The 26,827-nt window shown below is 39.4% G+C and overlaps 1 protein-coding gene across 1 annotated transcript in view; it reads right to left on the minus strand.

Moving 5' to 3' along the window:
- LOC108570777 (RNA binding protein fox-1 homolog 1-like) overlaps positions 1-26,827 on the minus strand; it is a 124,690-nt gene that overhangs the window by 48,483 nt on the left and 49,380 nt on the right. Inside the window, exons 6-7 of the mRNA XM_017932688.1 lie at positions 21,953-22,007; positions 463-483 (exon numbers count right to left, since the gene is read on the minus strand). Of these exons, the coding sequence (XP_017788177.1) occupies positions 463-483; positions 21,953-22,007 (76 nt within the window). The remainder of the gene's footprint in view (positions 1-462; positions 484-21,952; positions 22,008-26,827) is intronic.

Consider the following 26,827-nt stretch of genomic DNA (forward strand, 5'->3'; position numbering starts at 1 on the left):
TATTTTCTTTTTAAAGAGATACAGACTGTTCTCTCTCGCTTGTCAAAGAGAGGAGAGAGAGACGAGTCTCATTCTCTCTCCCTAGATAATTCTCGTGGCTGTCTTTCTTTCTTTTTTTTTTCTGTCTTTTATCAGAACGTTTTTCTTTCTTTCTTTCTCTTTTCTTTGCTTTTTTTTTTTATGTTGGCTTGGTCGTGGTGTGTTGGCGGCTGTTGGGAAGAAACAAACGAAAATGTGAACTTTTGTTTTGGCTTTTCACTGTCTGTCGCGATACTCCGAGCAATCCTGTCTTGCTCGTGGATGCGTGTTTCGTTGATCGTCTCTCTTTTTCTCTCATTTTGCCGTCGTCACTGTCGTCGCCTTTTTCTGGCCATCGCCTTCAGGAGAACCCGTGGCAATTCTCGCGGATCTCGAAGTAGAGAATCAGCAGTGCCGATTCCGGCACGTCGTGGAAGCACCTACCCTCTGGCCACTGTACGCATACTGAAACAGAAAAGGGCGCAGATACACGATTAGGGTTGACTCGGTTTCGTTGGTCTGGAAGATGCAAACGTATTGTAGGATTTGGATTTAATGATAGGAGGATAGTGCGTGATCTGGGTTACTTAGTACCCACACAGTAAGTTCTCTTTTTTTAGGCTTTATTATTTTTCTGGCTCACGAGGTGTACAGTTTGATTATTGCTTAATGACTCCTTGCTTCACTGACTCTCCAAGTCACCTCGTGAGCTTCTTTCTCACCCTCTTCTTTTTCCTGATTGGTTACAACCAATCAGGAATTTTGTCTTTAACCTGCCGCTAGTCCTTTGCGCCCTTGGCGCGCTTTTTCCAGGACCGCGGCGAATTACGGTGGCGGCGTATTGTCCGCTGTAGCGCATTTCGCAGCGCGGCGGATTTTCCTCCAGGTCCGGTACTTGGCGGTGGGGGCGTATTGTCCGCTGTAGCGCATTTCGCAGCGCGGCGGATTTTCCTCCAGGTCCGGTACTTGAGACATGTGGTTTGGGCCTCTGGGCCCGTACGCGGACCTTTCGGCAACCCTTGGTTCATGACCTGGCAAATTGCTATTCAGACCGTTGGTGAAAGTTTCTACGAAAACATGCATTGTTAGATTTACTAACCATTAAACAGACTAAAACGGTTTTCTCAAAAATAGCTTTGCTAGCATGCCCGTCATAAACCGTGTTGGTCGAAGCAAATGCTTGCTTCTGTACTACAGCTGGTTGCCACAGTATTGAAAAGTGATTTAGTGTACTGTTTTAATTGTGGTGGTTTTAAAAGTGAAGTGTATTGTTTTTTAACCGTTTGAGTGCGACGAGCCTTTCATATTTCCCTATCGAAAATTGCCAAGCGGCGCGATAGCGCTCGTCATATTCCGTGTCCAAAAATGCCAAAGAGCGCGATAGCGCTTGTTATATTCCGCGTCCAAAAATGGCAAAGAGCGCGATTGCGCTGTTTTCAGCTTACATGTAATAAATATTAATATTAATTTTATTTTTTTTTACTTAAGACTCAAGGGTAACCGTCAAGTCGTGCATCGAAAAAAATCGACCCTTCTGTGATTATAGGCTTCGCAGCCTAGAACGCTGGCGCTTTTAGGACAGGATAGAAGCGCGATCGCGCCGCTTGGCACTCAAACGGTTAAAGGCAGAGAAAATTCACGATGGTACCATTTTTCTACGTTTGATTACGGCAGAAGTAAAGTATATTGTTTTTTTTTTAAGAGAGAATTCACGATGCCACAGTACCATTTTTCCAAGTTTAACACGTTGACTGCCATGGGGGTCACCGGTGACCGGCGACGCATAGTAAAAAATTCATGTTGGCGCCATGGACAAACCACGTAAAATGCGCGCGGCAGTCAACGTGTTAATTACGGCAGAGGTAGTGCTTTTTTTTTTTAAGGGAAGAGAGAATTTATGATGTCACGGTACCATTTTTCTAAGTTTGATTACGACATTTCGAAGTGACGTGGTGTAAAGTAATTACTAAGTTGTTTAATAAAAATATATTTATTTGAATCCAATAACGCGTAACCTAATTTCGAAGTGTAGGCGACGCGAGTCTACGACAAAAAGCCGCGTGCCTTTTTCGGGGCTCCCTTAAGGGAAAGACCCAGGAAGTGGGGGCGCGGACCTGCACTGCCGAGGCAATACTCTTGTCCTCGAGGACGAAGAAACTCGGAGACGTTTGGAAAAACATCTCTCGATTCTTCGCCTCGAGGGCCAAGAGTCGCCAGGCCTAAGTGCGTGGCCCCCCCGTGGCGGTCGCCACAGGCACAAGTTTTTAGGGATCAGAGAATTCACGATGGTACCATTTTTCCAAATTTAATTATAAAAGAGCTATTGTCTATATATTTCTAATTTTCAAAATTCACACCTAATGTAGGAATAATAGTTTTATTAATTGTCCATTCAATTTCACAGTTGCCGAATGCTGAACACAATACAATATAACACTCGATACACCACTAGACTGATACTGTACCACCCTTGCGCGACTGAAGCTAGTAAATAAATGACGATAAACACAAGTACAAAAAGTACGTGAACAGAGAAATGGGGAGATAGTCTTCTAGGAACCGAGCAACAGTGCCAGGCATCATTTGTTGACACTTTTTCTCTCTCTCTCTCTCTCACTCATTCTCGCCCTACACAAGTAAAGTGTATTGTCTTTTTGAGGGAATGGAAAATTCACGACAGTACCATACTTCCAAGTTTGATTATTACAGAAGTGAAATGCATTCTTTATTTTTTAAGGGAAGAGAGAATTAAGACTATTCTAAGACTATTCCTTATGATACACATACACTACCGGCCAAAAGTTTGGAATCACCTCTCACTTTTCATCGATATTAAATCTGCTGCTAATTTTTTATAGATTTGACGTTTATCGCAATTCTACTTTTATCAATTTATCTCATATCAACTGATTCGAATGATAAAAAATTCTCAAAGTCGCTCGACTTTTTTCTAGAAATTTTTGTGTAAATTGCAATGCTCGGTGGCCGGTAGTGTATGTGGTTTTCTTAATTTTACAGCAAATTTTGAAGTTATAAAGCCACCTCGTATTTTTGTTAAATTATTATATATAGCACAGGTTTCTAGGTTTCACATATCTCCACTAATAAAACAGAATCTATCACACTACGCCATCTTGCAAATACTAAATTCATTCAATTTTACAAGAATCCTTAAGAAGCCCTATAATTCACAATATACGCGAAACTTTCGGTAAATGAAAAGAGCTACTGTTTACATTTCTCATTTTCAAAATTCATACCTAATGCAGTAAGGTAAAGGTACCAGTAGTTGACCAGTTTTTAGAAAAACGTAAAAAATAAGGTTAGGATCTTAGCATCTTTTGAAAAAAATGCACCTGATATGCCAAGACATCTATCGATTAAATTTCAAAATAATTACATGTGAAATGAAGTATGCGTAGTAACAACGGACGTCTAAATTCATTAAGGTAAGTAATACGCCTCTATATTGCTATTTCCTTAACGTTTCTGTTAAGGACAGCTGTATGGCTCAGGTAAACAAATCCATACGTTGCGAACTCTTCGTGACTGAATTATTTACTTATTAAATTCTCACAGCGTTTTCTAAGTGATAAATGCAACGTTTTTGTTATTCTAACCACAAAAAGTAATAGTTTATTGGGGGGTCAAATTCTGAATCTTGAGTTATTTAAATTTGTTTACGATTTATAACGTATCCATTTTGCATTTAACTTTGTTAGAAGTACCAAATATAGTTCTAAATTTTGTAGCATACTGCGTTTTAGTGGATGACCGCATGGTCAACTATTGACTGATCCACGGTCAATTATTGACTCCGTCCAGTGTCCACTTTTTTAAAATAACCATGTGCGTGATATTATAAACAGTACCAGAAAATTAAAATGCATTTACTTAATTATTTATTTTAGAAATTTATTTATTTATTTAAAAAAATTTTTTATTTATTTTTATTTCATCCATGGAAATGCACGGACGATTATGGAAGAAGCCTGATGTGCTGGACTATGAGTGGAAGGCTGTAGTTTCTCATATAAACCCACGAAATCGAGCAGAACTCGCAACGTCTACTCTGTTCCCGAATTGAACTTGTTATGGAAATGAATTGTTTTATTTCTACTTTCCATTTTAATTATAACTTGTGCTGGTAATTGTTGAAAATAAACGATACTAAAATGATTGCCAACATTATTGCTTTAACCATCCTTCTAGTATAAGTGGTCAACTACTAACGAACAGAGGGTCAATTACTAGTGTTTTCATTTTTAAGAGTGGTCAACTTCTGAAACAATTACTGAATTTTTAAATACGTTTTTAAAATTTTTATAACATAACTTTTTAAAAATTGGTCTTGTTACATAATCTAGAGGGCTTAAAGAGTATTTTCAGGCATCGACTCTCGCTATTTAATCACAGAGCAAGTGGTTACTATTGTTCGTGTGGAGGATTTCTCTTAACTGGTCAACTACTGGTACCTTTACCTTAATACTAGTTTTATTAATCACCAATACATGTCCACGTTGCCTAATGCTTAACACAACACTCGATGCACCACTATACTGCCCACGATACCGACACTGAACCGAACTGACGGCGTACTGCCCCAAGACTGTCTCGCTAGCAGGGCCGAACGAATCAGAATTCACGTTAACTGTGATTGGCGTGGCCGAAGCTAGTGAACAGACGACGATTTGGTCAACTACTGGTACCTTTACCTTAATACTAGTTTTATTAATCACCAATACATGTCCACGTTGCCTAATGCTGAACACAACACTCGATGCACCACTATACTGCCCACGATACCAACACTGAACCGAACTGACGGCGTACTGCCCCAAGACTGTCTCGCTAGCAGGGTCGAACGAATCAGAATTCACGTTAACTGTGATTGGCGTGGCCGAAGCTAGTGAACAGACGACGATAAGGCAAGTACAAAAACTAAGTGAACAGAGAAGTGGGGAGACCGTCTTCTAGGAACCGAGCAACAGTACCAGGCACCATTTGTTGACACTTTTTCTCCCTCTCACACATTCTCGTCCTACACCAACAACTTCGCTAACTATCCTACGAAGTATAAACAAACTCTTCAGAATACAGCAGAATATCTATTCCCAATTTTTCAAAACAATTAACCTCTTGCGCTGAAATCGCATGCCACACACGTGGACATGTTTTTGTCCCAGAATTTCCAACGACGTATCTTCTTTTTCAGTTATGGAAAGTATTATAATATTTTCACTTATGTAAGGCGCTGTGCGACGCGCCTAGACAACGACCGCAGGACCCGAGCCGCAGGGGGCCCGACACAAGGATGAGCGCAGGCTGCACCTCCACCCCACGGCTTACACGGTCCTAACGGCCGAAGAACCGCACATAGTCATCGACGAGCGAACCGACGTTATTTTAAATCAGTTATTTTAAGCCCTGTAATTCCTTAGGCTTGCACTTATTTCTTTTATTTAATGGATATGGCACTTTTCAATGCTCACGTTTAATTTTGTAAGAAAGGAAGATGTAGAGTGTGCAAGTTAACGGTGAAGCCAGGCCCAGCGCGCTCGGTGGGGGTGACACGCCCCTTTGGGCATTTCCCTGGGCCTGTTCGCGCAGGGGAGGGGACAGGGATCGTCCTCACTCTTCCCGAGACCCTTAGCGTATACTTTTGCGAGCGACGCCCGAATAACGTGGAGGTAGACTTTGAATAAAATATATTATTGCGGAAACGTAGAAACGGTCAGAGTACTTTCTGACATTAAGGTTAACGCACCAAGAACGTCAAGAAACACGAATTTTCCCGCAGAAAATGGGAAGATCCTTAAAAAAGAAAGGCACTAGAAGTGAGATGCTGATCGATTACCCTTTATTTCAACGAAGGATGGCAAGATGATGCCGGGAAGCGGCGACCAAGTGCGTCTTCTCCCACGAAAGTAGATCCTCGATCAGGGTAGAAAGACCGCCGTTCGGTGCGATAAATTATCCTCGTGTCGATATCAGAGCGAGCTTCCTACCTCTGGACAGATCGTGGCTGCTGCTCCAGACATTCGTCTTACCAATTTTTTGCCGTGTCTACACATCGCCTTTCTCGAGGATTCCGTTTCTTTCGGTCTCTCTACAGAGCACGTCCTTTTCTTCCTCGCCGCTGAAGGATTCGACGGGGATTACCCGTGGATCTGTCGAGAGGCTTCGTCTTCTCTTCCTCTTTCAATTGGCGCTTAAGTGATTTTTTCTTCTTTTTGACGATATTTGGGTTACGAATTGCACCGTGAAACACTGCTCTGCGTAAATAATTTCCAACGATCTACCATTTCACTAAAAATTGAGAAATTTAGGGTACGATTTGTATCGTGAAACACTGCTCTGCGTAAATAATTTCCAACGATCCACTATTTCGCGTAAAAATTGAGAAATTTATAATTAACCCTTCTCAATTAACCAGTCTCGAGCAAAGAGTCAAATATTTGACTGTTTAATTCAAGAGAGATTCTTAGGAAGAAAGTTAAAACGGGACGAGATATACCCGACGTAATTATTAAAAAAATCCCGGTGAAATGTAAAGTGTTTTTACTGTAATTCATAATTTGATTAGACTGTCAAAGGGCTAAGCGGTCGAGACGTGAAATGAATAATTAAGGACAAGGAAGTACAGATTAGAAATTTATCATCAGAGTCAAGGTTTAAGGTTAACTGTTACACTGGTCTAAGACGAAGGATTTAAAGGGCAACGAGGGAAGAGACAGGACTTCTGTTGAGATTAGATTGAAACAGCGGAAGTGAAATTCCATAGAGCTTGGAATAGACGAATTAGAATATAATAATCTCTCGTCTGGAGGTTTCGATCGAACGAAAAAGTTTCCAAAAATTTCAGCTGGTCTATAAAGGAGAAGACAGAGGGAAATGAAAAGGGTAACGGTTTTCCCACGAATACAAGAGACGTGGATTTATGGTCGGGAAACAGCAGTTGCTTGGGATAAATTGCGCCAAACATTCGGTATTTCATCGGGTAATTTCGATCGGAATTTGTAATTCAGCTAGAATCCTTCTCTCACTTTCTCTATGCGTTGTGTTCACGGTGATAATGGAATTTGAAATAGAAACGGGAGCGTTGCTCATCCGTGTTGCTCCGCTGTGAACATTTTGTTGGACGATTTCTCCGTTGCGGAAATCCATCAAAAAATTCCGAAATAGATTCGCGGTTGACAGACACCGGGGGAAAATTGGCGAGGAATTGTTTCCGATTTACAGGCAGCTGGGTGTGATTTGTGATATTCCGCGCGAATAATGGTTGTTCTGGCAGAATTATTAGATCCCTCGTGAAACACTGCTCTGCGTAAATAATTTCCAACGATCTACTATTTCACTAAAAATTGAGAAATTTAGGGTACGATTTGTATCGTGAAACACTGTTCTGCGTAAATAATTTCCAACGATCCACTATTTTAAATTTATAATTAACCTTTCTCAATTAACCAGTCTCGAGCAAAGAGTCAAATATTTGACTGTTTAATTCAAGAGAAACTCTTAGGAAGAAAGTTAAAACGGGACGAGATATACCCGACGTAATTATTAAAAAAATCCCGGTGAAATGTAAAGTGTTTTTACTGTAATTCATAATTTGATTAGACTGTCAAAGGGCTAAGCGGTCGAGACGTGAAATGAATAATTAAGGACAAGGAAGTACAGATTAGAAATTTATCATCAGAGTCAAGGTTTAAGGTTAACTGTTACACTGGTCTAAGACGAAGGATTTAAAGGGCAACGAGGGAAGAGACAGGACTTCTGTTGAGATTAGATTGAAACAGCGGAAGTGAAATTCCATAGAGCTTGGAATAGACGAATTAGAATATAATAATCTCTCGTCTGGAGGTTTCGATCGAACGAAAAAGTTTCCAAAAATTTCAGCTGGTCTATAAAGGAGAAGACAGAGGGAAATGAAAAGGGTAACGGTTTTCCCACGAATACAAGAGACGTGGATTTATGGTCGGGAAACAGCAGTTGCTTGGGATAAATTGCGCCAAACATTCGGTATTTCATCGGGTAATTTCGATCGGAATTTGTAATTCAGCTAGAATCCTTCTCTCACTTTCTCTATGCGTTGTGTTCACGGTGATAATGGAATTTGAAATAGAAACGGGAGCGTTGCTCATCCGTGTTGCTCCGCTGTGAACATTTTGTTGGACGATTTCTCCGTTGCGGAAATCCATCAAAAAATTCCGAAATAGATTCGCGGTTGACAGACACCGGGGGAAAATTGGCGAGGAATTGTTTCCGATTTACAGGCAGCTGGGTGTGATTTGTGATATTCCGCGCGAATAATGGTTGTTCTGGCAGAATTATTAGATCCCGGTGGAATTTATAGTTTTCAAAGGGATTTCCTAGCGAACCTTTCATTCCTCTAATGTTTTCAACAGAAATTGCACAAAAGAGTCACCTCTGGATTTACCATTTTTTTCATTCTCTGTGGAATCGTGCTGGAGAATTATTCGATAAGCTGTGGTTAGAAAAATACGCTAATAAAAAGGTACGACACCTTCGAGGTATCATTAATTAAAAAAAACTTGGGCTTGGAGGTTTAAATCTCGTTCCTCAATTTTTCCAAAGAGTCGTGAATGAGTCCGTAATATAATAATAATCGTGTGTTATTCAATAAGAAAAGAGACAAAGAGTTAAAAAATTAGGCTTGGAAGTTTAAATCTCTCCCCGTCAAATTTCTCTTTATTTTACTCCCCCTTTGTGGAATCAAGTTTCACAGAAATTCTATGTTCCTCCTATCTACGAATAGATCCCTAATAAACTTCTCAATATTAAAATTCACATATGAACAAATTACACTTATCCATAATAAACCGTATCTACCTAATTTTAACATAATCGAAGCAAAAGGTCATTCAAAATGATGGCAGAAAAAGATTGAACAACGGATGAATCACCACGTTTTCGAAAAGTTAATAATCAATTACAGTACACACTTCAATCACAAAAAACACCGACAAAGAATTTCCAAAATTTCCTTGCCACCCTAAACGTGTTCACAATCAACTACAAATTTCCATTAAACCGAAATGACTTTATCGTCCGAACACAACTCTCGAAACGTCCACTGAAGTACAATTTATCGGAAATCAGCGGACTTCTAAATCGTCCGTTGTCGATGCAAGCATCAAGCTAGGTGTTTCATAGTATCATTAGCACAGAGTATGATTTACGCGAGCGTAATGGGTCGCGATCATGGTGGTCATCATTGACGAGCTCGCGTCACTCCAAGGATAGATGGGAGGATCGCGTGCCGGAAGGTTATATCTCGAGCGAAACGAAACGGAAGGTGGCGAATTATTCGTCCAACCTTAACCCGTGGCCCGTACGAAGTAGGTTTGAACCACGGATGATCCACGAACGCCTCTCTCTCTCGGTTCACGGGACACGCTATCTACCTGGCCACGTAGAATCTACCCGTGCATATCTTCGTCTAATTTAAATCTCAATTCTTCTGCTTGATAAACAACCGGTTATACCGTGGACAAGCTCTTTCGCGAAACTCTCAGGGTTATTATTTCAACGATCGCGAATTTATCGGAAGTGCTGCTGCAGAAAGTTTCTCTCTCGATTTTTCATTATATTTTGATTGTATTATTGGAGGAATCGACGGAAAAAAATGTTGAGGGACCCAACCGGGAATCGAACCCGGGACCTTCGGAGTAGCAAGCCGGCGCTTTGCGCACTAAGCCAACTACCCCCTCTCTATTCTCATTGGTCGGTATTCTATTTGAGCATGCAGGCCTTCATACTATATTATATTTTTATTATATTATGAATTTTATTTCTTTATTATACTTTTATTACCTACATTATATTTTTCATTTCTCATTTCACCCCTTAATTGTCCTTTTCACTTTAATTTTAATTTGCAGCCAAGAAGAATTTATTTGGAATTTGCCGTAAAATATTTCAATTAACTGGAACGAAACGGTTAATTTGGAAATGTTGCGAGCCTCTCAGGGAATTGGCGAACCTCGGGGGTCATTATTTCGGTGATGGTGAATTCATCGAAATTCAGATTTTTTTCATTTCATCCTTTAATCGTCTTTTTCACTTTAATTTTAATTTGTAACCAATAAGAACTTATTTGGAATTTGTCGTAGATATTTTTAATTAAATTGGAAGGAAACGGTTAATTTGGAAATGTTGAATCTCTCAGGGATTTGACGAACCTCGAGAGTCATTATATCAGTGATTGTGAATTTCTTAAAAGTTTCCCTCGATTTTTAATTTTTATTACTTCAATCTCTGCATAAAAAATTACTTTCTCTACATGAAACAGATACGATAGCGTAGGGTAATTTTTAGCGTTTGCATCAGTTTCTGCATAATTCTATCTAGATCTCGTCCCGAATCTGATCAACCTCTACGTAGAAGTTCGTGTAAACTAATGATTCTCATTTATAAAAGATACTACAAGTGTTATCTGATTTTTCCTTGCCCTTTAGTTGATCAAGATACCAAAAGCTGGAGATGATATAAATTTGCAATATCGTCTTATCTTTATTCTACGGCGAATACGTTACAGAACTATCCCACCGTTCGGTTTACTTTCGCGAATCGAGTCGGCGGCGGTGCTCTTGGCACAGTTTGCTTTTCGAACCGAAACGATTCTTGTTCGTTTCACCGAAGAAAGTGTGTTTCTTCTATAGCCGCACACAGCTTCGACTCCGCTGCGATTCTATGGAAAAGCGTTCTCGAATAAAACGTTCGACTCGAAACTACTTTGCTTCCCCAGTCGGAGGAATTTTCAACTAGAAATATTTTCTAGCGTGTGTAATCAAGAGAATACACCTTTCTCGTTCCTTTCAGTAATCTCCCCCTTTCTTGAGCAGCTCGTACGTAACAAAATGCTCGATAGTTGCCAGAAATGTCCAAGTTTTTGTGTTGTTCCTATTCTGTTCGATGCATTATTCTCGCTTCAACTGTTCGCTATTTTTATTGTGTATTTGTCTTCTTTGAAATTTAAAGGGGTCCTTGCAAGGTGGGTTGAGTTAAATGTAGGTGAGCAGATGAGGAGTGAATGTGGGTAATACTTTTGAGACGATTTTAATATAGGAGAGTGGAGAATGCATTTTTTTATGAATTAATTTTCATGACATTTGTGCTAGAAGATAGTGAGAAATAAATATCCAGGGGACGATAGAAGTGGTGACACTTATTTGCACCTTTAGTATATTTTCATAAAATTTTGTATACCACAAATACATCCTTATTGATTATGGTATAATCGATATATTATACTGAAGTGAAGGTAGAGAAGATAATGTGTCCTGCAAATGTCAGAGTAGTAAAAAGTAGAAGTCGAGGGAAACTTTATGGCAAGCAGAGACCTTTAGCTTGCTATACTAATCTAACCATGATCATAAATCCTTTGTCAAACATTTTCCTATACATGCTCTTTCAAGCCTTAAAAATTCCCACTAATGAAGTATTTTAGATAAAATTTGATTACCGGAAAAAGAAATTCTACTATATTTGATTAGAAACAATTTAATCTACAAATAACGAAACACTCTCGTTTCAATCTTTCGCGAACCTCCCCGCCTCAAAAATTCCCACAAACAGAATAAGTTGGAGATAAAATTTTATTATTTAAAAAAGAAGTTTCAAAACAATCTACGTCAATTTTCCATTTAATCTACAAATAATTAACTGCACTCGAGCGGCGACTGAGAAGCGACGTTGTTTACCGCTTGGTAAAAAAATTGATTTTACAGGACCACAGGTCCATAGGCCTCGCATAATTGTCTAAGCAGCGAATTGGTTTCAAAGAAGCAATCTTTAACGAACTGTCGCAAGGCCTTGAATAATATAAAAATAAATTTGATCTGCAATTCACTTGTAGCAAAGGGTTAAACCCTTTCATTCCAATCTTTCGCGAACCTTCACGCCAGAAAAGTTCTCACAGAGTGTTGTAAACGAAATTTCATTACCAAGAAAAGAAAATTCCACTGTATTTGTTTAAAACCAACCAACGTCAATTCTCTATTTAATCCACAAATAATGAAACCCTCTCGTTCGAACGTTTCGCGAGCAGTGTGCTCAAAAGATTCTCTTTTGCAAGCGTTCTCACGTTTCACCGACGGCCATTTCGGTCCCGATTATCCCTCAGGATGGACCATGAAGCTTCCCCGCGGCGTCTCCCGACGTGAAATGGCCGCTCCTTTAAAATTACACGGGGAACAGAGCCGTGCAAACATTACAGAAACAACAAGCGACGCACGGGCAGGAAAGTGGCGTTACGTGGTTTGTTTTCGCGGGGCGTTATACTACGTGCACCCTCTGTTCCATTCCGCCGTAAATTTCACGTTGCCGCAGCCCCGACGAAACGTCCGAGGAAAAACACCGCACGCCGGATAAAAAACGAAGGACTGTCCGGCTTTTTATTGTCGGAAGAAGAACTTGTACCGCGTGTTCCTGAATTTTTCACGCTAATGGAGCGTCTTTTTCTTTTTGTTTTTTCAACGCGTAATAATTCTTCGTAACGCGGGCGACCGTCAGAGTTTTCACCAGAACGAAACGAGATGCGTCGAACGGCGAGGGAAATCGATTTTCTGGACGAAGAAATTTTACGGGAAGAGACTTGGATTGTGAGAAGCCTAATTTTCAATATTTCTCAATTTTTTAAATGGTAAATTTGTTTTAAATCGATGACAGAGATGTGAACTTGTGATTTTGGAGCTTTCAGAATATTCTATGCCAAAAGGCTGGGTCTCCAAGCCTAATTTTCAATATTTCTCAATTTTTTAAATGGTAAATTTGTTTTAAATCGATGACAGAGATGTGAACTTGTGATTTTGGAGCTTTCAGAATATTCTATGCCAAAAGGCTGGGTCTCCAAGCCTAATTTTCAATATTTCTCAATTTTTTAAATGGTAAATTTGTTTTAAATCGATGACAGAGATGTCAACTTGTGATTTTGGAGCTTTCAGAATATTTCATGCCAAAAGGCTGGATCTCCAAGCCTACTTTTCCCTAATTCTTCAATTTTTCTTAATTATATACTGAAATAGTTGTCAAACTTACGATTTTCAAAGTATGATACTCCTGATTTACATACTTTTTAAATACCTTCTTTCTTTACCTACTAACTAACCCCGGAACTTCTAAATTTCATTAGAAATCGCCTAAAATTTTCACAAAAGAATGCAAAAATATTTCTTTTCAAAATTCTTCCAGTTATCGATCACTCTCGTTCGACACTAAATTTCAAAAATGTATCGAAAGTCATTCCACGACCGTGAAAAAGAATCCACAGAATTCCCAGCGTCGGTCGGCACAAAGAACAATGCGCCATTCACGAAAATCGACGCTACGGAAGAAACCTATGGCTTTCTCAGCGATCGAAACGAGCCTTGGGAATATTACTATAATCGATTTCCACGACGCTTTCACGCTACTGGATGCTCCGGTGACTCGCGACGTCGCCTTCGGGAGATGTTTCGGCCTCCATTTGCGAAATTGTCTCCACCGGTGCTCCCTTCTATCTTCTACAACCCTGAATGTAGGATTCGCTATGAACGAAACGCGCATAAACCACTCTAAGATTCCAACGATCCTAGAATATACATTTTTTCATCAATAACACATGTATAAAATTGGGAAAAAGCATTTAGAATAGAAAAACACAGAAGAAGTCGCGAATAGAGAAGAATCGTTGAAGCGACACAAAGGCGAAACTAGATTTTCCAGGACGAGTGTTCGATACCAAAGCGAACGTCGATCTCTGGTCAAAAAGAAACAATCACCTTGTCTCCGATATATTTTTCTATACAAAACGCAGACAATACTATCACAAAGAGTTAACAGCGAGCACTTTACTTTGTCTCTTTGCACTCGAGCGGTGACTGAGAAGCGACATTACTGTTTGTCACTTGGCAAAAAATTGATTTCACAGGACACTCGTAAATGTCTGAGCAGCGTAATCGTTCGAAAGAACCGATCTTTAACGAACTGTTACAAGGTCTTGTATGGAAGAGTATTGGTCGAGCGAGTGTTGGGACTCGCGCTGGTTTATGACCCGCAGACCGAGAGGAGGTTTCTGCGGAGAAACCCAGTCCCGACGCCTTGACACCCCCACGCGCTAAGGGCTGGGTCAGGTAAGGACCCCCAACCTGTGCCAGGGTTTCCCGGAGGCAAGAGAGGGGCGTCAAGGCTCGTATATAAGGACGCGTTAAATAAGAATGGCAGAGATTGTATCAGAACGAATTAGGAAGCGTGCAGTTGGTAAGGACGGACCAGGAAGGAACGAGGCGTCAACGACAGACGGATGAATAAATATAGTTCTCAACATCAGTTTAAATAATCCTGACGAGTATTATTTAGACCAAACAGGAGGTATAACGCGGTTAATACACGTGGGAGCGAGAGCGTCTCGATGCGATGCTTCGAGGACGTTGCCGAGATCGCGAGCCTTCTGGAAGCGGACGAAAAACAGATGAAAGCGCGGTGCTTCGCGGTCTTGTCTGTCGAACCGCGAGCGCATCTTATTGATTCTATTCAATTTTATTTCACATTAAACCTTTTTATCCTACAAGCTAGACTGCTACCCGTCCCAATCCTACATACGTTACGCGTTATACGGAAGTCTGCTGATTTGCAATTTAGTTGGAGCAAACAGATCAGTTTCGAGGAAGAGTTTTCAGTGAAAACAGAGAAGACCTGGCCCGTCTTCCTCGAGAAGAAGAAGCTTCCGGAGACAGATTCCCGCTGCTGGAGGTATCGCGCGGCCCTTTTCATCACGCCACGATTTAAGAAGGCAGCGCTGCAGAGCTTTTGTGGTTCCTCGCGTTCGCTTGTCAGCCAGAAATATTCGCTTTGAAACGTGGCTGAGGCAAAGAAACTGGGTGGTATCCCGCGTACCGACACCCCTCCAGGGAACTGTTCCATAAAACAGGAAAAGCGCGACGGGGCCACCACCGCCGCCCGGTTGGTAACCGACCGCCGCAGGAAAATTAAAAGTTATCGAGCACCGAAGCTTCTGACAGACTCGTTACGCTAGGTGACACGGTTGCTGGCCACCGGTGACAAGGCTAATGAGAATGAAATTGGTATATGGGCCAGTGTATCAAAGTGTCAGCTGTAACTACTCTCGAACAAATTTTCTGTACTCCAGAGGGTGACTAGTGGAACTTGAGTTTATCGCAGGTGAGGGAGATTATGGGTGGAATACGAAGGTGTAGGTTTGGGTATTCTTAGGAGGAACGTGATTACACCTCTGTCAAATTTTTGTGGAGAGTGACCGCTGGAATTTCAGTTTATTGGAAATGAGGGAGATTATGATTATAAAATGAAATTGATGTATAGGCCAGTGTATCAAAGTGACAGGTATATTTTAGAAAAATTTCTGTGGATCAGAGTGATTGCTGGAGTTTCAGTTGACTGGAGATGAGAGAGATTATGGTTGTAATATGAAGAACAGATTTGGGTATTCTTAGAGGGAACCATACATTGATTACACTTGGCGACACAGTTGATGAGAATAAAATTCAGCGCATCGAAGTGACAGGTGTATTTTAAAAAAATCTTTTGTGCACCAGAGTGACTGATGGAATTCGAGTTTATTGGAGATGAGGAAGATTGTGATTATAAAACGAAGATGTAGATTTGTTTATTCTTAGAAGGAACCGTAAATTGATTACACTTGTGTCAAAAAATTTCTGTGAAGTAGAGTGCAACTCGAGTTCATTGGAAATGAAGAAAATTATAATTGTAAAATGAAATTGATAGATGGGCCAGTGTATCAAAGTGTTAGGTGTATTTTAAAAATGTTTCTTGTGGATCAGAGTGACTTTTGGAATTTGAGTTTATTGGAGACGAAGAAGATTATGATTATAAAATGAAACTGTAAGGAACTGAATTGATTCGTTGTTGCAACGAGCTCATTTCATATTAGCAACGATAATTATTGCTGTACCTACAGCAACTTATCAAGAAATAAAATAAAATTTCACAATAATTAGAATACTTTCTGTCAACAGGTATTACACGATTATGATTACACTGGTGGACATTCTCATTACGTATTATCTATGGAAGATTGACAGTAATCACAGTAAATCAACACAGACTAAAACTAAGTAGAAATATCATTAACAATTCTTCCCCTATTTCAACTGTCCTCACCAAAATTGAACTTCACTAACCCCTTCCCTCTGCCATATTAAACTAAATTTCGCTTAAATTTTAGTCGAATAAAACCATTTCAGAGAAAACTAATTTTTCATTTAACATCGTCGTTGCAAAGTCTCGTTTATCCTACCCAGAAAAATATTTCAAAGATAATTACTACCGCTCTCTATTTACAGCAGAGGTAAAATCCCAATTCAGAGAATGTTTAACAAACTTCATCACGACTGTAATAACTCCCGCAACGCAACTGTCTAACCAGCACAAATTAACACGATGTAACATTTCCACTACAAACTGCCGCGCCGCGAGTGTACCTTTAAATTTCCACGAGAAAGGGTTAAGCACCCCTTAAAATAGCATTTAAGATATGAAACTAAGTGTTGCGCCTTAAAAAAAGAAAACACTTTAGCATACTTATCAACGAAATGATCGCGGTGCTGCAATCAGATTATAAAGAGGACGTTAAATCGAGCCACGTTCTCCACGTGTCACGAAACATAAATCTCTCACAGCGCGAGGAGAGAGAGAGAGGGAAGGGGGAGAATTTAATTAATTCGGGCGTCATCTAATTTCTCCGCAATAACAGATAACACGAGGGACTGCAATTTCATCGACATTATCCGCTAATTTCCATATCAACGGATTACCTTTTAAACTCTCGAGTATAATTTCCTATCCTCTCGAATGAAACGGCGGGGGAGAAATGAAAATTCGCGATCCATCGATGGGAAAATTTGCGTAAACTCTCTTCAAGCTCGTTTCGTATAAACGTACAAATTGAAGGGAGAAAGCGCTGTATTCTCGAAACGAGATTGTCTCGTGTGAAACGGAAGTTGTGCGCCTCGGAGTGTCGATCATGCGTCAAAATGGCGCGCGTGGAGCGAAGAAGAGCCAGGGAGAGACGCGATGAAATTTTCGAGGAAAAGCCTCCTCTTTGGACGGGACACGACGGTGCACGCGTCGCATGGAAAAAAGAACGCTTGAATATTCATTCTGTCGCCTCTCTTATCGCTTTGCACGCGCTTTCGCGACGAACAAAAGGGAAGACGTCGGCGAAGCATCGTCGACGGGGCAGAGAGAGAGAGGAGGACAGTTGCACGTTTCGGCAGGGATTAGTTGTCAAACGCGTGGAATTATGCGTCTCCCTGGTCGCTCCTTTGAACACCCGCTGTCCGAAATTAAAATCGGAGACGGTGCAACTTGCTATGTAAGAACGACGAAGGATTGTTTCCACTCGAAAAGATTCTATCGTGCGTTTGCATGGGAAATTTAGCGCTCTTTGGGAATTGTGTTTCGTTTGGCCTAATGAAACTTTGGATACGTCGAGCGATATACCTTAGGAAATATGAATTTCATTTCCTAATTTGCTATTGCAAATTTTGACAAATTTGTTACCGTATAAAATTGCTTGAAAATTAGAAAGAATAGAACCTGATTATTTTACAAAATTTTGCGGTGGCGTGTGAGAATTATCAGAACCCGGGACCTTCGGCTTTTTTCACTCCCTCTCTATTCTCCCTTCGAGGTTTCCTATTTGGGTACGGAGACCCCGATACTACACTCGGCCCTCCTGAACTGACATTCGCCCTCGAATGACCTAAGTTCAACAACTCAACATTTTCGGGCACACTCTCCTACACAGTGGCACACAGCCGAAACGACGCAATTTGGGAGACGTGCAAACTCTCGACATGTTCTTCATCGCACAACTCCTGGCTTCGTGTAGCCGTAGATGCCTCCATCCCGGATGAGCGTCCATATGTAGGAACCTAGGGAAAAATATTGAGGGACCCAAACGGGAATCGAACCCGGGACCTTCGGCTTTGCGCGCTACGCCAACCACTCCCTCTCTATTCTCTCTTGCTGGTTTCCTATTTTTTGGGTACGGAGGCTCCGATACAACAATACTGTCACTGAGATATGATAAATTTCACTCCCAAAATTACTATAACAAATTTTGACTGCACAGAATTGTTTAACCCTTTCAATTCCATCGTCCAATTTGCGCAAATGCCCCTTGCACTCGAAGAATCCCTCGAACATTCCATCCAAATACCCCAAAAAAATATATCCAAAAATTTTCCAATTTCAGCGTATTAAAAATTGTAAAAGCCTATTTCACGAAATTTCGCTGCGTCCACGAGTCCAGCCCTCCCCGTTTCACTGGTACGGCGTGTCACAGAAAATGATAAAACGCTGCTTCGATCTGCGGATTCTGGCTGTTTTATCAGCGACACGTTTACCGACAGCTCGATTATTAATCGCCACACGTCTGGATTATTCGATAAGCCCCAGGAACGATTAACGGAACGAATAAAATCGACTTTATCGAATGGAGATATTCCGAGGACAGAGATAGGGCGCTAGCCGATCGAACGGGACGCGAATTTGTGGGAATGCCGGTTGCGATAGCTGTTAAGAGAGGTGAGAGCGTCGCGACGCATACCGTTCACGCGTCAAACCGTCCGTATCGACCTTAATCTCACCGCGTGTGGCGGCCAGTGTGGGTTTAGTTCGCGGGTAATTGCGCGATCTGGATACCGGGGTAAATTTCGACAGTGAGATGCGGTCGAGTAAGGAATTGGTTCGACCAGGTGGCAAGTAATCGGTGGAGGGAGTACTCTGGCTGGTCGTTTGCCCGATCGGATGGTTATTATTCAATTGATTGCGGTGTATCGGGCAAGTATTTCGCCAAGTAGTTTAGCTTTCCTATTGATTACCTCGTGCCAGTTCCGGTCAACTTTGTTAATTGATAATTAGGAAGTTTCTTTTGAATATACTTCTGTTGAATATATTTTTGGTGGAATTTTGTGATTTTAGTGAACTTTGTCAATTGAAGTTTTTTTTGGTCGAATTTTCAGACTTTTTTGTTGAATGTATTTTTGGAGAAATTTTGTTAATCGCTATTTTTTAACTCTTTATAATGTCACGTGACTTGGAAGTAATTCAATTGTTTGTGTTTTCTTACGTGTCATTTTAGAGACGTTTCGAGAAGTCGAAAATATGAAATTTTTGGGGAGGAAAAGAAAATTTCTTAATTGCTGCACTGTGAAATATATGTCAGCTAAAGTTTATTCACTTGAATTGAAAAAATTGAGAAATTTAATACATTTATCTGTATTTTTTAAGTCCCATTTTAGAGACGTTTCGAGAAGTTGAAAATATGAAATTTTTGGGGAGGAAAAGAAAATTTCTCAACTGCTAAAATCAATTCACTAGAATTGAAAAAACTGAGAAATTTAATAAATTTAAAGTTGATTAAAAACAGTTGAACTTTCGACATTTCTTATCAGAAGATATTCCAGAACACCTCGAATTACGAATTGACGAGTTCGTCTATAATTAGCGACGTTTTCGTCGTTCATTCTTGCGCCCAATCCGAGTTTTCACGTTAGGAAACACTTGGCAGGATCTACGACGGTTATTGTTGTTCGAGTGTCGATTATTTATGGATCAGTAGAAGCATCTTAATGGATCGACAGATCAATACGATTGTGCAACGTTCTATTTGCCAATTTGTATTACCGATTCACAAACGAAAAGCCTGCATTTAACAATCTCGTCCAATTTCGTACACGATCTACCGATTAAATTCGATCGTTATTCTTTATTGCAACATTCAATCATCATCTTTCAATCAGAATTACTCGGAACATTATATGTTACATATTCGATCCATCAATCACTTTTTCTCCCGGTTGAAAATTAATCACTTCCTTGGTAAGATTAAAAGAAAAAAGTTCACTGGTACATCAGTCTCAATTAACTCTAATGAAATTCGAAGCTGAAGTTAAAGTAAGAGATTTACGTTTGTAATTTGCATCGAGGTCACATCAGAATTACTCTGTACGATTCTCAATCCGCCTAAAGTTTCAAACATTTCCATTTCATTATTAACCTATTCGGATAAGACAGTCTGAGAATAATCCTTGGGAAATTGGAATCAATCAAGTCTCCGCTAATCTTATATGTTAAATTTCATTATCGCTCTTCTCAGACAAGATTTCTGTCTAATATTGAAATCAAGGATAAGGGGGGAACCTGTGGATCTTTAGAAATTTATCGCGAAGAAGTCTATGGAAATCTATAGAAATCAAAGATAAGGAAGAGATCCATAGATCTCTCGAAATTTATCCCGAAGAAATCTTTGGAAATGTATAGGAATCAAAGATACGGAAGAGATCTATAGATCTCTCGAAATTTATCTCGAAGAAATCTATGGAAATCTATAGAAATCAAAGATAAGGAAGAGATCCATAGATCTCTCGAAATTTATCTCAAAGAAATCTGTGGAAACCAAATATAAGGAAGAGATCGATAGATCTCTCGAAATTTATAGGAATCAAAGATACGGAAGAGATCTATAGATCTCTCGAAATTTATCTCGAAGAAATCTATGGAAATCTATAGAAATCACAGACAACGAAGAGATGTATAGAAATTCAAGACAACGAAGAGATCTATAGATCTCTCGAAATTAAGAGAAATCAAAGATAACGAAGAAATCCATAGATCTCTCGAAATTTATCCCGAAGAAATCTTTGGAAATGTATAGAAATCAAAGATACGGAAGAGATCTATAGATCTCTCGAAATTTGTCTCGAAGAAATCTATGGAAATCTATAAAAATCACAGGCAACGAAGAGATCTCTAGAAATTCATCTCAAATAAATCTATAGAAATCAAAGACAACAAAGAGATCCATAGATCTCTCGAAATTTATGGAAATCTACAGAAATCACAGACAACCAAGAGATCTATAGATCTATAGAAATTCATCTCAAAGAAATCTGTAGAAATCGAAGATAACGAAGAAAGAGTCTATCGTAGAGGAGATAAAGAAAATCAGTTGAAGTTAATTTTCAGCAAATATGACCGTGAAGATACGCGACAGAGAGAAACCTCGCTGGCAACTGGCCGTCTCCTGGTAATCCGGATTAAGTCGCGATTCGAATGGTTCTAGCGCAATAGAGTCGCGATTAAGATTTAGATTAGAGCCAATTGCTCCAACGATTAGGGCTCTGTCGATCGGATTAAACTGCGACTGCTTCGATTTTCCTCCGATAAATCGCCTTCCATTCAATTTCTCTCATCTACCGAGCAATGGAAACTTCAATCCTACCGCATTCTTCCATTCCACTATGCATTTGCCCTCTCTGGGTCAAAAAGGACCCAAATACCTCATTTCACAGCAGAAAAATTATTTAAAAAAATAACAACACTCGATTTAAATAGAAATTGAAATAATTAGAGAAAGACGGAAGAAATTTCACGTGAAAAACTTTCACACAGAGAAAGCTGATATTTCTCCGAAATGAAGGAATTCCATTTCACGAAAAGCGAAGTCGAACCGTTCAAGTGGCTCGACGTTGTTTGCCATGAAAATTTCACGCGCTTAAAGCAGCTGAATTTCATCTCCTAATTAATCGAGTTAGACTAAACGTTGAATTAACCGAAACGCGTATTTGCTCTCGCGGAAGATGGAATTACGTGATTAGAAATCCAACATAATTTCCGTCGCAAAAACACTCAAACAGAGGCAACGAAATTGTCGAACTACTTTGACAATTTGCAAATTATAAAATGATCAAAAAAAAAAAAAAAAAGAAAAAAGGTAAATTATATATTCTGCGATAAATCAGCCTTTCAAGGCCATAATTCTGTCGCTGCAAAGTGTTTTGGAGAAAATTCTTGCGTGTAAAATGTGAGAACAATTTCGGTGTGTGTAAAACATGTTGGTAAGTGATAAAAACGAGACTGAACCTACCGTTGGGTACTGTCGGTGGTTTTTTCGTCTGCACCCTCGCTGTCGCGTTGTTCACCTGTCGAACGAACAACCAAATATTAAAATTTCTGAATTCCACCTTAACTAAATAAACGAATTTATTAATTCTTAACCAATCCATCGCGAGATTCGTGGTAGTTACTTCTCCATTAAAAACAAAACACGAAGAAAACACGAAACAAAAATTGCACAAATTTTAAAAATTACTCGTCAAAAAAAAAAGAAAAGATTCAATTTCTACAAAAATATTTAGCAAAAATTATAAAAAGAGAAATTTCGCGATTAAGAATTCCAGGACGCTGAGTTTTACCAAACTGTAATTGTAAATATTTGCAATTCTGATGGAAAAGTATTTTCCTTTTCTCTTGTTTATCCACGGAAAAATTGAAGTCGACGCGGACTCTGATTGTCCGAAGATTAATTTCACGGGCCACGCACGAATCTCGCGATCGAGGACGCGTCGATGGATGCGCAAATCGCGGAGGGGATGCAGTACCTCCGTATCTGGGCCTCTCAATTTTCATTTTCGCGGATATTCGTCGACGGAAAAGCGCTGAGAGACCTGGATAAATCGGGGCTGCGCATCGATCAACGCGTAAACGTGAAAATGACTGCATCTGCGCGTCGCCAGTGTTCGCCTCCTTTGTTCTCTCTCTTTTTGTTCCTCCATTTTTTTTAATATTCCGAAATTTCCACGGAACACATTTTACGCGGGAAAATAATAAATCCGAACGGCGAGCTAGAAATTGCGATGATTCTGGCGACGCTCACACGCGTGTGTAATTATAGTTCTTGATGCTTGTTTTGCTTTCGAGCGACCATCAATCCGCGAATTCGGCAATTGGAAATTTTCAACGGATTGCAATTTCGTCGATAAAATTCGCATTACAGCGGAAACGTGAAATTTTGCCAAATTTTCGAACTGATCCGATCCTCTTTCTGCTCTGAAATCTTGACTAAATTCGAGGAATATTTTTGGACATTATTCGTCGAGCAAAAGAGAGGAAAATTTCCAAAGGAAGTTTTTGGAAATTTTGCCGAATCGAATTCTTGGTCGTGAAGACGCGAAATTTGACGAAGATACAAACGACAAAATCACGAAGCTACCTTAATAATCTGCAAACGATAGAACGACTAGAAATGTATGAACAAAAAAAAAAAAAAAATGATTTCTTTCAGCGATAAATCTAGTCTTCAAGACCAAGAACGAAAATATCTGATAGATCGCTTCGACGTTCCAAGTAAATCCACTTCTTACCCGAGAAATTTTGCAAATCAATACTCCGAGACAGGAGAAAGAATCTTTGAAAAGAAAAATTCTGCAATGGGCACATTCGAAGCGATCAGTCGACGATTTTCCAAGCGAAGATCCGGCAAAGTGGAGCTTTGGTGTTACAAAAAGGCTCCTCCAAAAATCTACCAACTCTCTGTTGCAACGAGGGACGCAAACAATTGACAGAGAGGTTTAAAAGGAGACGAAAAAAAGGGTCTGTTTTCGTTGTTAAACGCTCCACTTTCCCGGACGATCGCGAAAAAAGAAACACGGGAAAAGAAATCAAGAGACTGTTGCCGTCGATTTCCGATTATCTCAATCTCGCACAAGTACTTTCGTCGCTGGTGGATGAATTGAAAAAGAAAAAAAGAGAGAAATATAGAAAATGAAAAATAAAAAAAACGAAGAGGCGAAATCTCTCGACGGGTCGCGACGCTCCTCTTTATCAGCTGGTTCCCTCTTACCGTGTGTACTCCATTCTTCAGTTTCTGTCCTGTGCTTTCTCCTCTCGCTTCTACCATCCCATTTTTACCCTTCGTTTTCCATCCGCTTTCACGGGAAACATATCCCGTGAAAAGCGGCCACCTCGTTATTTTACACGACGATTCCCGTGTTTTTTCCGCCACCTGCGCCTTGCTCTCTCTGTTTCTTTGACGATTCTGTAATCTCCGATTCACCTGCGCTGGTTTTTACGTGGATTCTGTAATCCCCGATTCACCTGCGCTGATTTTTACGTGGATTCCGTAATCTCCAATTCACGTGATTTTTCGTTGATTCTGTGATTTTTGACTCGGTGCTTTGGGTCGATGGAATTTTGCAATTTTCGGGGCTTTGGTTTAACCCCTTTAATTCCACGGAAAGATCTGAGTTCATTTCAGTTATTTAGGAAGAATCTTTTCGGTCGATACCTGTGGATTATTCGATGTGAGTTTTTAAGTGGAAGTGATTTTGCGTCAGACTTCTCTTTCGTTTCGTTTAAATATAATTTTAGTGTATTTTCGTTTAATACTCATTATTTTTGGTATTTTAAATATGAAAAGAAAATTTCATTTAAATATCTGGAGAAATATGGCGAATAAAAATTTCATCCCACTTTCTCTCGCGAGTCAAAGGGTTGATTAATTTCAATCCCAGAATGACCTTATCAAAATTCTTATCAATATTTTTTCTACGATAATTTCGAAATTTCCTGTAAAATTCCTCTTACTTAAACGAAGTATGACTTTTCATTTAATTTCATTACATTTTCATTTAATACTCATTATTTTCGTATCTCAAATATCAAAAGAAAATTTCGTTTAAATATCTCGAAAAATTTCACCCCTTTCTCTCCTGGGCAAAAATCTCGATTAACTCCAATCCCACACTTTCTTCATCAAAATTCTCATCAATATTCCGTCTACGATAATCTCCTAATTTTCTGTTCAGCCGATTCGAATTCACCATTCTTCCCATAATTTCCAAGTTACCGATACGCTGGAAATTCTTGCTCGATTAGATTACTGATTAGGATACAGATTCTCGTGGTTCTTCCCGGCTGAGATATTTACGTGATATTCCAGAGGGAGAAGAGAAGGGTATATCTGGACTGGGCAGGTTATCTCCAGCATCGGGGATATTTGTTTGTCCCGTCTTCCGGCGCGCGAGAATTGGCCGCCCAATCGCGTCGATGCGCCGAGCGATTTGCATTTTACGATCGTGTTCCGAAACGACCGGGGAGGTTTGTTGTTCGTTGCGTTATAGTTATGGCCGGATTAAACGAACGTCGCAGTTCCCTCGTAACGAGCGATCGCGTTTAATTCTCCGGCAAGAAATTAGCTCACTCAGGTTCCCTGTGATAAATCGTCTAATTACCCTCTGCTAGATGAACCCTTTCCCTTACGTGGAAAATTCAAAGTTACGCTTGGACAGTATTTTCTGGATCGACGTTACCTGAATTTTTTCAATTTTGTGCAGAATTTTTGGCATCCTTGAAAATCAAGAAAATTGTAAGATTTGTAAATTTATGGCTTTCCGGAAAATTTCATTCACGATCGAAAAAGTATGAATAATACTGTGAAATTGATGAATTCGTGGCAAATTTTTGGCTTTCTGGAAAATTGAACTCAAGATCGAAAAAATATGAAAAGTACAAAATTCGTAAGTTTGTGGTAAAGATTGATTTTGACTTTCTTGAAAAATTATAAAAACTGAAATTTATGAATTCATGGTAAATCTTTGGCTTTGGGAAAATTTAATCGAAGATCGAAAAAATATGAAAAGTGGGAAATTCGTAAGTTTGTGGTAAAGATTGATTTTGACTTTCTTGAAAAATTATAAAAACTGAAATTTATGAATTCATGGTAAATCTTTGGCTTTGGGAAAATTTAATCGAAGATCGAAAAAATATGAAAAGTGGGAAATTCGTAAGTTTGTGGTAAAGATTGATTTTGACTTTCTTGAAAAATTATAAAAACTGAAATTTATGAATTCATGGTAAATCTTTGGCTTTCTGGAAAGTTGAACTCAAGATCGAAAAAATGTGAGTACTATGAAATTTATGAACTCGTGACAAATTTTTGGCTTTCTGGAAAATTGAACTCAAGATCGAAAAAATGTGAGTACTATGAAATTTACGAACTCATGGCAAATCTTTGGCTTTCTGGAAAATTGAACTCAAGATCGAAAAACTGTGAAAAGTATGAAATTCGTAAGTTTGTGATAAAGATTGATTTCGACATTCTTCAAAAATGATGAAAATTCTGAATTTTTTCTTTTAGAACACCAAAGACGATAAAAATTGCAATACACAAAATCCAGCGGAAGACGAAAAATTCTCGATATTTTTCTCCTTTCTAGATCCTATATTCGTAAACGAAAGACAAACTATTTCTCGACGTGTCTGTCGATATTTTAATATTCACGAAAACGATGAATGGAAGACCGCGACATCAGTCGCGAAACTTCCACGCGGAATATAAAGGATCTAAGCGGACAGACGAGAGGCATTTCATACTTGGTAAACGTTCCGCGTCGACATTTAATATTCATGAGAGAACGAAACGCGTATAACTCGCGTAAAGCGCCCGCGAAACTTCCACACGCGTCGGCGACGTTGATCCACCATCAAAAATCGGATTGCTGATCAATATTCATCCGTCGTGCGTGAACGACAGATAGTAATACTGCTCGCGAAAATCCTCTATTCCGAACCGCAGTTTATATTTCCTATTCAACTTCATTATTCCTCCAATTACAAAGTATTCAGCTGAACAATTTTCCATCGTTTGCAACTAAAATTCTGCGGTACAAATGAGAAAAATTCTTAATTTCGTTAGGAAACTGTGAATACGATCAAATTTGCAAAATTGTCGATCTTTTGTTTGAAACACTCTAAATGACAAATTTTGTTAAATAAAAGACTTGCAATTTTAGAAATTCCATTAAATTCATGATTTTTCCAGGAAATTTGGAATTTCTCTAATTCATACCGGAGAAAAAATATGAAATTTGAAATTTCTTTAATTAAAAAATTTGCTATCTCACAAATTCCATTAAATTCACGATTTTCCCACGAAATTTGAAATTTCTCTAATTTCCTACGA

The sequence above is a fragment of the Habropoda laboriosa genome, unplaced genomic scaffold (assembly GCF_001263275.1).
Source record: "Habropoda laboriosa isolate 0110345459 unplaced genomic scaffold, ASM126327v1 scaffold15, whole genome shotgun sequence".
Lineage (NCBI taxonomy): Eukaryota > Metazoa > Arthropoda > Insecta > Hymenoptera > Apidae > Habropoda > Habropoda laboriosa.